Source organism: Crinia signifera, chromosome 7 (assembly GCF_055691185.1).
Source record: "Crinia signifera chromosome 7, ASM5569118v1, whole genome shotgun sequence".
Taxonomy (NCBI): Eukaryota; Metazoa; Chordata; class Amphibia; order Anura; family Myobatrachidae; genus Crinia; species Crinia signifera.
Window position 1 is genome coordinate 157,386,825 of NC_139223.1, and position 15,009 is coordinate 157,401,833.

At 47.0% G+C, this 15,009-nt stretch overlaps 2 protein-coding genes across 2 annotated transcripts in view; both read left to right on the plus strand.

The window, feature by feature from the left end:
• Window positions 1-15,009, plus strand: part of KCNJ3 (potassium inwardly rectifying channel subfamily J member 3) — a 237,086-nt gene that overhangs the window by 26,073 nt on the left and 196,004 nt on the right. Inside the window, exon 2 of the mRNA XM_083154072.1 lies at window positions 12,608-12,824. Coding sequence (XP_083010198.1) covers window positions 12,608-12,824 — 217 coding nt within the window. The remainder of the gene's footprint in view (window positions 1-12,607; window positions 12,825-15,009) is intronic.
• On the plus strand, window positions 818-5,161 carry LOC146020432 (uncharacterized). The gene is made up of 2 exons (XM_083153564.1): window positions 818-1,565; window positions 4,116-5,161. The coding sequence occupies exons 1-2, from the start codon at window positions 818-820 to the stop codon at window positions 5,003-5,005; spliced, it is 1,638 nt and encodes a 545-aa protein (XP_083009690.1). The 3' UTR covers window positions 5,006-5,161.

Sequence of the window (15,009 nt, forward strand, 5' to 3'; positions counted from 1 at the left end):
CCCTGTACAAACGAATAGGCCCAGAGCCAGGCCTCCGTCCAGGGGTGGTGAGAGGGGATTATCCCCTTCTCCCAGACGGAGGGCTGCCGGAGCGCAGGCCGGACCGCCCGCTCCGGCGGTTAGCAAGCGTCTGCCCGGCAGGTCAGGGCGGCGTGGCGGTGCTGCCGGAGGCTCAGGAATCCCTCCGGCAGCCCGCCCACGTCAATCACGGGCAAGGGGGCGAACGGATGGGGTTTGTGAGCCGGCGCCCGTCCCCACTGTGCCTCGCCGCGTCACGCGGCGGAGCTCAGGCGCTAGGCCTGAAACATCCACCGCAGCGGGGGAGGCGGCTGGGGCTGGGCGCCGAGCGGGCAGCAGCCAGATGAAGGCAGGAAAAAGGGGGAGAGCGGCGGGGACGCCGGCGTCAGTGCCGGCGTCCGTCTCCCCAGACGCAGCAGCCAGCAGGTTTAATAAGCGGAGCACAGGCGCTAGGCCTGTCGCTGCCGCAGTAGATACAGGGAGGGCTGGTGTAAAAGAAGGGGCACAGCGCAACGGTCAGAGGACTGGTGCGCGCCCACTTCATAATAAAGGTAAAGCAGTACCTAGGAACAAGGTAGCTAAGGGGTTAGATAGTGGAAAGAATAGAAATGGCCGCAGGGGTGAAACGTACCACAGTTAGGAGGGTGTTGCAGGCACTTCTATGCCTGGAGCGCCCTCTGCTGGAGGAAGGGGGAATTGCAGGAGGTCCCATAAAAAAGGAAGAAATGGCAATGCAGCAGCAGCGCCATCTGGTGGCATTAATTGTAATAGCAACCCCAGGGGGAAATTTATTGAGGACATGAGACATAAGTTAACTCATGCCGAATTTGAAATGTTTAAGTCGGCCGTAGCTACGTGGCAGGATGATAGCGAGGATTCGGCTGAATCCTTATCATCATGCGGCGATTCAGATGAAGTGGATTCGCAGAGCAGTGAATCCGGTACGCAAGAGCAAGCCCCATTTGCTGGTTCAAACGAAGAAGGCGGGGTTAGTGAAAGGGACTTGCAAAGTGATTCAGGAATGAATCCGGTCGAGGAAGTTAGAAAATCTAACGCCAGATCTAGACGGACAGCGAGGAGAAGGTTGGTCGCGGAGAAGGCTAGGGAGACCAATATGGCACCACAAGGGGCCAGGACGCAACCGGGTCGCTCATATGCAGACGCGGTTGCAGGGAGGAACACAGAGGGTAACACCGTGTCATTAGACGCATCGGCGCTTACATCTATATGCGCGGCGGTGGTGTCGGCAGTGGCTCCTCTGTTAACCACCGGGACAGGTGGGCAGGGGGAAACTGACCATCCGGCAACTTTGGAGTCAGTATCTGACCTCATAGCCAAAGCAATAGCTCCAACTATTGCTGCGGCGCGAGGGGACAATGTCATTTCCTCTGCTGAAAGGGTATCGCCGAATGTCCCAACCGTGATGGGGGTGGTTAACGAACCTCTATTGACAGGTCAGGATTCCGCCGAGCGAACCATGGAAGGACATTCTTCAAGCCGAGGAGGAAGTGATCGTAGAAGAAGGAGGGCAGCATCATCTGATACTGGTGAGTCCACAAATGATCCTGACTGGACTGGGAATGATAATACAGGGTCCAGCAGTGGGGGGTCAGAGGATTCATCGGTAGAGAGGAAAGCTAAGCGGAAAAGATCTGCAAAGTCTCGTAAGAGACGGCGCAGAAATGAAACCTCTGATTCCTCATTAGCATCGACGTCTTCCGAGGATAAGTCATCTTCGGACGGCGTCGTGAGGAGACGAAGGCGGAAGAGGCGTAGGGAATATAGGTCCCAGAGCTCCGGGTCCTCCAACGTATCGGTTGAGTCTGATGCAGTGCAGTGCGCGAACACCGCTGTTAAGCGGGGTTTGCGCCCTAGGGCTAGAGATAGGATCAGAAAGGGGCGCTATGTAGATATCTTTGCTTTAACAAGCAAGGATAGGCGGGCCCTTCTAGCCGCAAGGAAAAAAGGACCCGCTAGCGAGGATGCATTTCGCACTTATAACAACTGGGTAAGAGGCATACTAATTTTTGCGGCCTGTTACTTAGAGACGCATCCAGATGAATATGTGAACCTGGTGAGATACCAGTTCCTTATTCATAAACTCTACACCTCATACGTCGGTCCCGGTTGGCGGGTCTATGACGAAGAGTTTAGGAGGAAACAGCATGGCCGGGAGGTGTACGATTTTGGTAAGAAAGACGTAGAATTATACGGCGAAGTTGCCGAATCGGCTACACCTATTAGGGCTCCTGAGAATAAGGGGTGGGTAAGGCAGTATGGGAGCAGGCCTTACAATAATATTAATAAGGGAAGTAATACGAAACATGGCCATGGTAGGTGCTACTCATTTAATAATGGGCAATGCAACCTGGGTAACCGGTGTCGTTTTCGGCACCTTTGTATCAGATGCGGAGGTCAACACGCAATCAAGGATTGCACAAAACCTCCAACTGGTGGGGGAGCTGGGGCTCAGTCCACGACGAAACAAAGCCACGGTCCAGCGGCACCTGTCGTTGGATAGAGCCCCAACTCCAATTGTGTTGGTCAGGATGTTACCATGGCTCGAACGGTATCCGGACAGAGATGGAGCAATATTTTTGCAGTCCGGATTTTCAGAGGGTTTTCAATTACCTGTTTCCGCTCCAATTCGTACGGGTAGTAAGGGAAACTTACGCTCGGCCATGGAACACCCTGACATAATATCACAAAAAGTTGAAGCCGAGGTAAAACTAGGTCGCATGGCAGGCCCGTTTGCAACACCACCAGTTGAGGGACTAATTTTGTCCCCTATTGGGGTGGTTCCCAAAAAAGTTAAGGGAAAGTTCAGGCTGATTCAGCATCTTTCTTGTCCAAGAGGGTCGTCTGTCAATGACGCCATCGACGATGAATTATGCACAGTTAATTATTGTTTATTTGAGGATGCTATAGACATCATTAAAAAAATTGGTCCTGGCGCCCTCATGTGCAAATTGGATGTTGAATCAGCTTTTAGACTATTACCTTTGCATAAGAACGCATTTCGGTACATGGGATTTAAATTAAATGGGGGCTTTTACATAGATAAATGTTTGCCCATGGGTTGCTCCATTTCATGTGCTTATTTTGAGCGCTTCAGCACATTTTTGCAGTGGTGCCTGCAGGAAGTGTCGGGAGTTGACAGCATTACTCATTATTTGGACGACTTTCTTTTAGTGGGTCCTCCAAATTCTGACCTGTGCCTGAGTTTACTAGAAGCAGCGCTTGAGTTATTTAGGGATTTCGGGGTTCCCGTGGCAGGGGAAAAAACCGAGGGACCTACTACTGATTTGGTGTACCTCGGAATTGAAATTGATTCCGAGCAAGGTCTGTGTAAACTTCCACTAGATAAAGTACACCGGTTACATGACGAAATAACTTATGCCATCGCGGCTGCTAAGTTAACACTTAGACAGGCTCAATCTTTATTGGGCCTGTTTAATTTCGCACGTAGAGTAATACCCATGGGCAAAATATTTTGTAGAAAGCTGCAGCGAGCGACCGTCGGGATTCGCAAACCCCACCATTTTCTACGTCTATCTTCAGAAATGAAGAGGGATCTGAAAGTGTGGGAAATGTTTCTGGATAATTTCAACGGCATATGCATATGGCAAGCTCCAGCCGTTGCAAATGCGGAGTTGGAATTATATACAGATGCCGCAGGATCTTCCGGATTCGGCGCATTTTATGCGGGACGTTGGTGCGCAGAGGCTTGGCCCGAATCTTGGGCACGAGACGGCATGACCAAGAATATGCTATTATTGGAAATATTTCCAATAATGGTCGCCTTAGAGCTCTGGGGCGCAGAATTGGGAAACAGGGAGGTTGTCTTTTGGTGTGATAACTTAGGGGTGGTCCAATCCATTACACAACTAAGGTCAACCTCTCTCCCAGTTTTGCGCATTCTAGCACGGATAGTGTTGATGTGCTTGGCGAACAATATTACGTTGCGAGCCAAGCACGTCCCAGGCGTACTTAATGAAGTAGCAGATGCATTGTCCCGTTTCGAATGGGTAAGATTCAGGCAACTTGTGCCGTTAGCCCAGAAGTATGGTGAACAATGTCCATCTTTTTTATGGCAGGTGCCTCTGGAGGGGTAGAGGAGCTGGCCCTGCGGTCGCTAGCGCCAGCAACATTTAGAGCTTATCTGGCCTCATGGGAGCGCTGGAGCGAGTTCATGCTTGAACAGGGTGGCACAGGTAAGAGCTATAAGCGTCTTATTAATGCCTATGTATGGAGCCTGTACACGGAGGGTAAGTCCAGAAGTTTTGTTGGACGCTCTCTGGCAGGCATATCATTCTTTTTGCGTCTTGGTGGGAAGAGAGACATCACCAAGTCTTTCTTGCTTTCCAGGATGCTAAAGGGATGGGCCAGAGCCAGGCCGGTTTTGCCCGACAGGCGACGGCCGATTGATGCCAGCCTGTTGCGTCGAATCTCGAGGTCCCTAAGAGTAATTTGCTCAAACGATTACGAGGTTCGACTTTTCAGGTTGGCCTTTGCCATGGCTTTCCATGGGGCGTTCAGGGTAGGCGAGTTGGTGTCCGCAACCAGGGCATCTCCCTCGCCTATGCTGTTCGGCCACGTCGACGTGCACCACGACGGTTTATGGTGCAAGATTCAGCGCTCAAAGACCGATGTAGCGGGCAGGGGGCAGTGGGTCCATTTGGGTCGGAGTGGCGACCGCCGGATCTGTCCGGTGGCGGCGGCTCTGGCTTACGTGGAGTTGCGGCCTCAATTGCCCGGGGCCTGGCTGATGCACATTGACGGGTCCCCACTTACTAACTTCCAGTTCAGGTCGGTTTTCAGGCGCTGTATATTGCATCAGGGTCTTTCTCCAGCCGACTTTGGGACACACTCTTTTCGTATCGGCGCCGCTTCGGCAGCCGCTGCGGCGGGTTGGTCTCAGGTCGACATACGAGCACTCGGAAGATGGCGGTCTGGTGCATTTAAGCGATACATCAGGCCGACATAATCCAGTGAGCCCATTTGAGGAGTAGCCGCTCGCCCAAACACGCTTTAGTGTTTGAGGGGCCTTGAGGAATTTTTTTTGTTATCACCAGTCTTAAATTAGGCTCTAGCCAACTGGTGGAAGATTTGTGTTTTTTGCCTCAAGTCAAATCGGGTGACCCCCCCCCCCCCCCCCCCCCCACCGTAGAATAAGGAACAACAGGTAGGGATTATACATAATTCAAGTGGGTCAATAATCAAATTAGTCTTAAATAGATCACCTAAATCACATTCCTATTAGTTATCAACAATTTAATATAGAACTGCAAAATCACCTTTAAGGGAATCTCCCGGGACCCCCTTTAAAATGTTGCCAGATGTTTGCCATTATTTCAAATTTTCTAACGGTATATATCATTTCAACTTACAGGTCAACGCTTGGACACCAATATGATTTGGATGGTGGGACATTCATTTATTTATTGGTTGTCCTTGTCCCAGGTCACCACGGATACGGAACGTTTCCCTGAGACGCGATTTATCCGTTGGCTGGGGCGTAGAGGTATGCGGTGGTCCGCGTTGAGGGGTCTCTTGGATGAGTCAGTTAGGGCGTTTGGATACCCAATTTTTGTCATCATCCACTTGGGGGGCAACGACCTCACGCATAATTCCGGTCTCAATATTCGATTTGAGATTAGGAATTTATTGCTGGACCTGATCAGAGAATGGAGATTTTGCCGTTTCTTCTGGTCAGAGATTATACCTAGGAGGGTTTGGAGAGATGCACTCAATCCGGGCGCCATTGATTTGGTACGTAGGCAGATCAATTCCGTAGTTGGCAGGGCTATAGTAACGGAGGGCGGAGTGGTCGTCAGGCACGAGGCCATATCCTTTAGAAACGAGACCCTGTACAGACCGGATGGGGTGCACCTCTCTTTAGTCGGGATGGATTTGTTTTTCCAGAATTTAATAGACGCATTGAGAAGTGTAGAGGTTTAGCTGAGGGAGTATTTGGAATTAGGTTGGTGGCGGGTCAGTTCAAGTTGAACTGATATGGCGGAAAGAACGGTAATTAAATTAGAGCTGTATGTACACTTAGCTGGTGGTTGATGTCGGGATGTGGGCATCACCGATCCAGGTGGGCCCACATCTCGACCTTAACGATCATCTACTTCGGATAGCATAAATTCTTGCGGACATTTGTAGTTTAGGGCAGATGGCCCAATTTTTTGATGACTCGGGCAGAGTGGTGAGCTCTGCCTTAGTGCTATTTGCGAGGTCAGGGGCAGAAGCAGAAGGTCAACCCCCTGGCCTTAAGGGCAATTGGCCCCTTTTGAAAAGTCCGCTTCATAATTGAGCCGTTGTCTTGGACGCTGGCAGGTGGCCGGTCCTTGGCAATTAAGGGCAATTGGCCCTTAGATCCGGAGTTTGTTATTTTTATTACTTTGTTATTTTCCAGCAATGTTATTTATTTTGCATGCCCTTCTTTGCCCGCCACCTTAGTTAGAGCAGGGACATAAATTTTAGTTAGATTCAAATAGGCCGCCCCTGCTCAAAATAAATAAGCCGTCCCCTTTAAGCCCATTCAGTTGTACGCGTCTTTATTTCTTAGATAAGTGGGGTGAGTGTGGATGAATGCCTAAGTCTGTGTGGAGTTTAAGACTGTAGAAGCCAGCTTGTCTGGCTGAAAGCAGCATAAACTCACCTGGCTATTGGCAGGAATCCTTAGCTCACACACTTGATCTGGGCCTGGGGGTTCGGCTTGTCTTGATTGACGGGTTGGCTGATTTGAATGACGGTTCAGGATAGGCTGGTTGAGGTCAGAGGTGGAGATTGATGGGGTGATGTTCTTGCTTCCAGAAGATTCTGCCTCTTGCTTCAGGAAACGTTGCCCTCCCGCCCGCCCCAATTATTAGTCAGAATTAGCTGTTGAGAAGTCGTATGCATTATTCGTTTAGTTGTTGTCGGCTTATTTTGTCTTGGCGGAAAGAACGGTAATTAAATTAGAGCTGTATGTACACTTAGCTGGTGGTTGATGTCGGGATGTGGGCATCACCGATCCAGGTGGGCCCACATCTCGACCTTAACGATCATCTACTTCGGATAGCATAAATTCTTGCGGACATTTGTAGTTTAGGGCAGATGGCCCAATTTTTTGATGACTCGGGCAGAGTGGTGAGCTCTGCCTTAGTGCTATTTGCGAGGTCAGGGGCAGAAGCAGAAGGTCAACCCCCTGGCCTTAAGGGCAATTGGCCCCTTTTGAAAAGTCCGCTTCATAATTGAGCCGTTGTCTTGGACGCTGGCAGGTGGCCGGTCCTTGGCAATTAAGGGCAATTGGCCCTTAGATCCGGAGTTTGTTATTTTTATTACTTTGTTATTTTCCAGCAATGTTATTTATTTTGCATGCCGTTCTTTGCCCGCCACCTTAGTTAGAGCAGGGACATAAATTTTAGTTAGATTCAAATAGGCCGCCCCTGCTCAAAATAAATAAGCCGTCCCCTTTAAGCCCATTCAGTTGTACGCGTCTTTATTTCTTAGATAAGTGGGGTGAGTGTGGATGAATGCCTAAGTCTGTGTGGAGTTTATAAATATTATACATATTTATAAGCTACCAACATTTAAATTCTACAAAGCTAAATGCTTTTTTTTAACAGTAATCAAAAAATGTTGTTGAAAAACGAAAGCGCCCATTTCATTTTTCTTCCATTCTTTTTTTTTTTTTTTTCAGTTAGCATAAAATGTATTCATTGAGACATCCGTTTTCCTTATAACTCATTGCCAGAGGTGATTTTCCTATATATCCAGAAATGTTCCAGATTCACTGAATCAATATAGTTATACAATGCTTAAAGGCAGGCGGAGTATGAATCATTTGGAAGGACACACTGATGAGGGCTCTGAGCTAGCAATGTATTTTTCAGGAATTGTGTTCTTATAGTGGAAAACAATAAAACAAACTGCATTTTCTACATATTAAATATAGGAGCCAAGCAGACCCTTTTGGGCTGTTATGATGAATGAATGATTAAATCCCATATGACACATGCAATATGGACACAATATAGATAATTATGGCAGATGGTTATCTTAGCACAAAGACAAATAATTGCTTTAAATTAGCTCAACTTAATTACATGTTCTCTAAAAATGTTTGTGTATGTCTATCGATTTTATATATATATATAGGGCGGGATATTCTTACATGGGGCATCGCCAGATTTTTCTGGCGATGCCCCCCTTCGGGTTAGAGCATCCCAAAATGCGGTAAAACTTCTGATAAATGTTTTTTTTACCGCATTTTTAGTTTAGAGAATCTCCCCCCCTAGATGTTACATATCACTGATCACTCTGATGTTGTGCTGTCTTGGATTTACTAAAGTGAATGTTATTATACTTTTCAATATATTACTCTTATATAAGGTTTTACCCCTGATAAACTCTCCGTGAGATGAAACGCATTGGTTAATCGCTTGTTATCATCACCAAATGCGACAATTGCTGTGATCCTGAAATGACTACTCAGATCTAAGAAATGTCTTCGCCACTTTTTTTCCAAGTGGATTTTTTGATTTGAATAACGTTTCTTGAAAAAAGAAAGATATTGGTTTAAAGTACAGTCTTATTTTCTAACCAATGTGTGTTGAATAGGGTCTTATTACTAGGATGCTTTTCGCCGTTGTTACACCACTTCCATTCCCTTCGGCTCCTACTTGCAAGAAGCTTAGTGGAATTAGCATCCCATTACATAACCACTATCATTTAGTATTTGTGTGGGTGTGTGTTCCCATACCTTTCAATAAAGCTTGGAAATGATAGAGGTGAAGACATAAGCAATTAAATAAAATTTGGAGGCATGGACAATATCTGTAACTAAAATCTAAATTTTCTAGATTATTTTTCCTCTTGCTGTTTAGTATAGTCGGTACTTGTTTCCTAGCAGGGCGCCCACTACACAAATAGCTCAGTGTGCTATTCTGCATAGGAAAATTGCATTGCATCGCAATACATGTAAAGTAATCCGCGTCCCCTCGCGGGGCTAGCTGTGCTCGCCACACTTCGGTCTCGGTGGCTCGCTTCGATCGCCACACTGTCTAAAATCAACTCCACACCGACGTGGATAGTGGGGGTATGAAAAGGTCGGAGGACGCGTTCCGCCGCCCCTCGCGGGGCTTGCTGTGCTCGCCACCCTTCGGGGTGGCGTGGATAGTGGAGGTTTGGCGTTTATAGTGGGGGTGGCTTGGATAGTGTGGGGGGGGGGGGGCCTCTGGAGTTTTGACTGACAGGAGGGCGTGAAAATGCATCGCACACATTGCACGGTAAAAACGTACCATGCGATGAGATTTCACTACGTTAGCGTACGTAGAAAATCTGGGCGCCGTGCTAGGAAACAAGTACCGTATAGTCTTATCATATTATTGTTTATTATTGTTGTTATTGTTGTTATTAATAGGTAGGGGAGGAAGATCTGTCTTGAAATTGGTTGAAGGGCATTTATTTTTCTTTTTAGGAGATTCAACACAGAGTGCCACTCTTCCATTCTCTGTGCACTATGGGAAATCATTATTCACCTTTGCTTAGGGCAATACAGCTCTGGTTCTAGTACAATGAAATATCTGCGTTACTCTGTCATATAAAAATGGATGGATTTTGTCGGCACATCCAAATCCATCAAATACATGGAAGAAGTGTCACTGCTGGACTGACCAAATAGAATACTACAGTATACAAAAGCACAGATCCATACTGTAAGCACTAACAATAGGAAACATCTAGGTAGAATATCCCTAAATGACCTCTATATATTATAATAATCAATAAGGAACAAGGTGCACATCTTGAACAGATTGTGAATGTCCATCTACTTCAACATGGAAACCGTATTATCATGGGACACGGGTGACTATACCAACCATTTCTATAGCAGGGTACTCACGTATTTTGGCAAATGCCGTTAGCCTGCGAGTACTTTCATCAAGCTTTATGTGTGTGTGTGACCTGACAGTTTGACTAAGACACAACGCAGGGTATCCTATTAACCCCAATCCATTTTTGGCAAATAAAAATTGAACAGTGATTGCACAATCACACATGGGATCCGGGATAAGGTCCCAATTCCATGGGTTAGCAAGGCTGCTTTTCGGGGATTATGCTTTGTATGCCTGAGACAACCGATAAATGCCAGCATGGGGGGATAAGGATGCCAGCATCAGGGATAATTTTATATAAAAAAGTTAAAGTTCTCTCCTAACTTTGCTCCTGTGTTACGGGAATAGTATTACTGTAATATTGCTTTCAGATCGCAATGGTGGGTCGGACACGGCATGTTGATCCTGGGTCCAAACCAGCTCTGGTACCTTCACACCAGAATAAGGCCCCTGGGTTTACCCTTCTTAAAACCCTAGTCAAATTGCTGGGATTGGTCAACCTGGGTTCTTAAGTTTGGTTCTTTCACAGCGCACCTCGTCTCTGGTCAACAAGTCAGCAACCCAGTAACCTGGGTTTTCAGTGCAGTCTGAAAGGGGTATAAGTGAAAGTTAGTGTGGTCTGATAGCCAACTATTGTTATACTGTATATGTCTGATATTGTCTGTTCCTTCCATTTTTACTGTGCTCAGCTAGGTACACACTATATGATATATTAAGACAGATGTATTCATACTACTTTCAGACCGAAAATGCCGTGTCGCACACGGGATTAGGACACGGGTCCCATCCCCAGAGCAACACGGCAATGCTGTCTGAAAGTTCCGACACCGACACGGCATATTGCCGAGTCGGTGACGTCACATGGGGCGGTGCTGGGCGGCGGCGCGTCATCGGGGGCTCGGGAGGAAGCAGTACTTGGAGCTGACAGTGCTGCCTCCTCCATACTGTGAACGGGACACGGGTCGCTCGACCCAGGCACCCGTTCACACTGCACTTGACACGGGTCATAGCCGTGTTCAACCCTGGTCATTACCAGGGTTAAACACCCGTGTTGCTCGACCCGTGGTGGCCTTTTCAGACCGCACCGTGACCCGTGTTTTGGCCCGGGAACACGGCAATAAGCCGTGTTCGGAGTGCGGTCTGAAAGCGGTATAAGCCTGGTTAAGAGATAAAGTGAAGATAAAGTGGAAGGTGATAACGCACCAGCTAATCAACTCATAACTGTCTTCAAACATAGCTAATTGGCTGGTGCATTATCACTTTCTGCTTTACCTATACTTTATCTCTTCACCCGGCTTAATACATCTGCTCCAATGTGTGATATTGGTATTTTTAACCAATATGCATTATCATCATATAGTGTGTATGCGCAGGCAGGTGAAACAAAATTGCTGATAAGTGCTGCCTTTTTTAAAAATGCAAAGATACACAGGTTTCACTGAACCTGTGCACCTGTCTGTTTTCGGGAATTTTCTTTTTATGGGCGATCTAATTAGATTGTCCGTTAAAAAAAATATATATATATATATATATTGGCAAAACATCCGGTAAAATTCCAAAAAAACCACAAATTGTTAAGCATCCAATGCATTTTGCCGCTAATTGGATTTCCCCCCTAAAGGTCCCCATACACACAGTGTGCAATGATCTTGGTCCACCAACCCAAGGCTCCCCTGCAAGTGTCCTGAGGCACCCCCGGGTGCCTAGGCACACAGTTTGGTAACCACTGACCTAACCATTACCTCTATTCTCATTTTTAAATGTCGCTCCAAGCCGAAATCGTCTGAAGTCAGATTTCTCCTTTTCACAAATCAATGCGTCTTATTTTGGTTATTTAGTTCTAATCTGTTTTATAGATACAGGCTGCATCTCCCATATCCGAAATGCTTGTGATCAGAAGTATTTTGGATTTTGTACTGTTCCGTAGTTTGGAATATTTGCATACCATAATGAGATATCTTGGGGATGGGGCCTAAGTCTAAACACAGAATTTATTTATGTATCAAATACACACTTAACAGAGAGCCTGAAGGTCATTATATATCATGTGTAACTAGTTAAAAGCCCGTGAAAAGTTTGAAACAGATCATTTTGGTTTCACTTTCTGTTAAGGAGTAATTTGATTTGTTGAGTGGCCTCTAGTGGTCACTGATGGTTTTTCACCTCAGAGGTGAGGAGGATTTAGCCTTTTATGTATAGTGATACTTTTGTGCATGAAACAAAGTGTGTGTGTACACTGAACCGTCAGCAAACAAAGATGACTCTATCATATCCCTGTCCCTTTTTTTAGGGGGCATGAGAGATGATTCAATCAGTGTATTGTAATTATGAAACACTTAGCTCTAAGATCACCATTTGTGTATGAAGGACATTTTTGTGTTCTGCGGCACATGTTTTTTCGCCTCTTGGTTGTAGCCTGAATTTACTATATGTATGAGCCTGCATTATTTATTTTCACTGCCACATACTGTAGCATGGAAGCAGAAGCGCGTGCAAAACTGAAGGAATCTTCGCACCTAATTGTTTAGGATTTCCGCCATAGATGTTTAATGATGAAACCCAACACACAGTGAACGAATGTGTCTGGTGTAATTGGAATTGTCAGCTGTTAGCAGTGATGTAATGTGATGTCAGCCTGTCATGAAAACTGCTGTCCTGGTGATAATGTCTTTCTCTCTCTCTTCCTCTGTTTGCTTGTCTAGTCTCGACAGACACCCGAGGGCGAGTTCCTCCCTCTCGATCAACTTGAACTGGATGTAGGATTTAGCACAGGGGCAGACCAGCTCTTCCTGGTATCTCCGCTAACAATCTGCCACGTGATTGATGCAAAGAGCCCCTTCTATGACCTGTCTCAGCGATCCATGCAAACGGAACAGTTTGAAATCGTTGTCATCCTAGAGGGCATTGTGGAAACTACCGGTAAGCTGATGATTCTTGTCCAGTATTTCCATCTAATGTACAGTGTGCGTATTACATCTCAGTGTCCCCTTATTGTAGTAGTAGCACTAGGCAGCTTAAGGTGTCACACATTTCCTGTGCACACAGCAGGCTGTATGAAGCTCTGTATGTACATGTATGTACAGGCCAATCATCATGGTGCTCCGTAGGGGCATGGCTGCTAGGATAGGGGTCATTTATACACTTTGGACCATATTGGACATGTTTCAGGTAAATGAAGGTGGGATGATAATTGATGCATGTCCCATATTCATCTGATAAATATAATTATTTCCTGTGATTCCCTTTAGGTCATAGATCCCCATCTATGGGTGTATGTATTAGGGATGGCGATCGACCATCGATAATTCAAAATCATCGATGGTTCATGGCCGATGTCAAATACTTTTGCCATCGATGGGGGAGAACCAGATGGTTTCCCTCCATCGATGGAACAGCAAAACAATGTTTTGCTTTTTTTTTTCAAAGTACTGGGACACGGAGCATAGCCCCGCCCCCTGACACATGTGAAGCCCGCCCCCGTGTTTTGAGCTGAACAATACAAAGATTCAACAGTTTTGTCACAGAGCGCAAAGCTACTCTAACTGCTGACACGGAAGGTAACTGGTTAAATAAATTACAAACCCAGTTAGATAATTACACCAAGGAACTAATAAAGTTCACAAACAAAAACTCATTAAGGTACAGCAGGACTACCAATTGCATTGTGTATATTCTTGGTTGGGAACATCTAAAAACTATCCCAGGACAAGAAAAATTCCATTATTAGGGGCCAAGAACAGAACCATCAAGAGACCTAAAAAAAGCAGGGTACTTGTGTATTTTGGCGGCGCCCCCGATGTCCGTCGTACGACGAACAGATCGCATCGCATCGCATGCCATGCACCCGATGGCATGCGATGCGATGCGACGCGATTTTGACCCCCTATACGACCAAAAATCGTATAAGCACCCTAAAGGGTGCTTTTGAGCACCCAAATGGGTGCTTACAATGTTAAATGCACCCCCACGCCACCCCCCACTATAAACGTGAACCCGAAGCGTGGCGATCGCAGCGAGCCCGCGAGGGGCGGCGGTACGCGTCCTACGACCTTTTCATACCCCCACTATCCACGTCGGCGTGGAGTTGAGAATAGAATAGTGTGGCGAGCGCAGCGAGCCACCGAGCCCGAAGCGTGGCGAGCGCAGCGAGCCCCGCGAGGGGACGCGGATACCTTCACAGTTATACGCGTCCCCTCGCGGGCTTCACAGGTGTCCGTGGGACGCGTTTACCTGTGAAGGTATCCGCGTCCCCCATTAGGGTGCTTATACAATGTTTAATCGCATCGCATCGCATCGTATGGCATCGTATGCCATGTACAATGGCATACAATTTCAAAATTGTATGCCATCGTGCTCTATCGTACGATATCGCGTCGCATCGCATACCATCGTATGTGTTATGGTATGCGATGCGATGGGCGCCGCCAAAATACACAAGTACCAAAAGCAGAAAGTCACCCGTAGGCGAGCATACCCTCCAACATGACCCATTCCATTAGGTACAAAATGCTCTGTTCCTGGACATCCCTGTCAGTGGCAGTTACAGAGGTGGGGCTCCAGCACAGTTCAATAATAAAAGAGGGGGGTCAGTGAGTCCAGGACAGTGATGTTTGGGGTGGCTGTAGTTGTGGCTCCCCTTTTTGAATATTGGACTGTGCTGCAGCCTCACCTCTGCAACTGCCGCTGGCAGGGAAGTTCAGGAACAGAGCATTTTGTACCTAATGGAATGGGTCATGTTGGAGGGTATGGGCGAGGCCAAAATCGACGTCAAAACCCACTGGGCCTTGGACAAGGACATTTATCATCTCACACCAGGGAAAACCAAATTGCTCAGTAAAGGACTTTCGTTCAGCCCCAAACGTAAAATGGACAGCTCCAGATGTCAGCTGCCCGCCCACTTCCTCCCGAGCATCCACGAATATGTAAGTGACTTGAGTCACTTTTATATGCGTGCACCTTTGCCATAATTCAATGGTCACCGACCATCAAACGATGTGGGTGGATCCCACTAGACTGCGAATGGATGTTACTGTTTAAGATCCATTTGCAGGCCCTGCGAGGGAATCGCTCTTGCGAATGGGTGGCACCCAGGCAACCATTCACA

What these genes read in the sequence shown, in the direction of transcription:
- LOC146020432 (XM_083153564.1), top strand. Translation starts at nt 818, where the DNA reads ATGAGACATAAGTTAACTCATGCCGAATTTGAAATGTTTAAGTCGGCC. An exon ending in GGCAGCATCATCTGATACTG is followed by an intron (nt 1,566 to 4,115) that starts GTGAGTCCACAA and finishes TTTTTATGGCAG; the next exon opens with GTGCCTCTGGAGGGGTAGAG.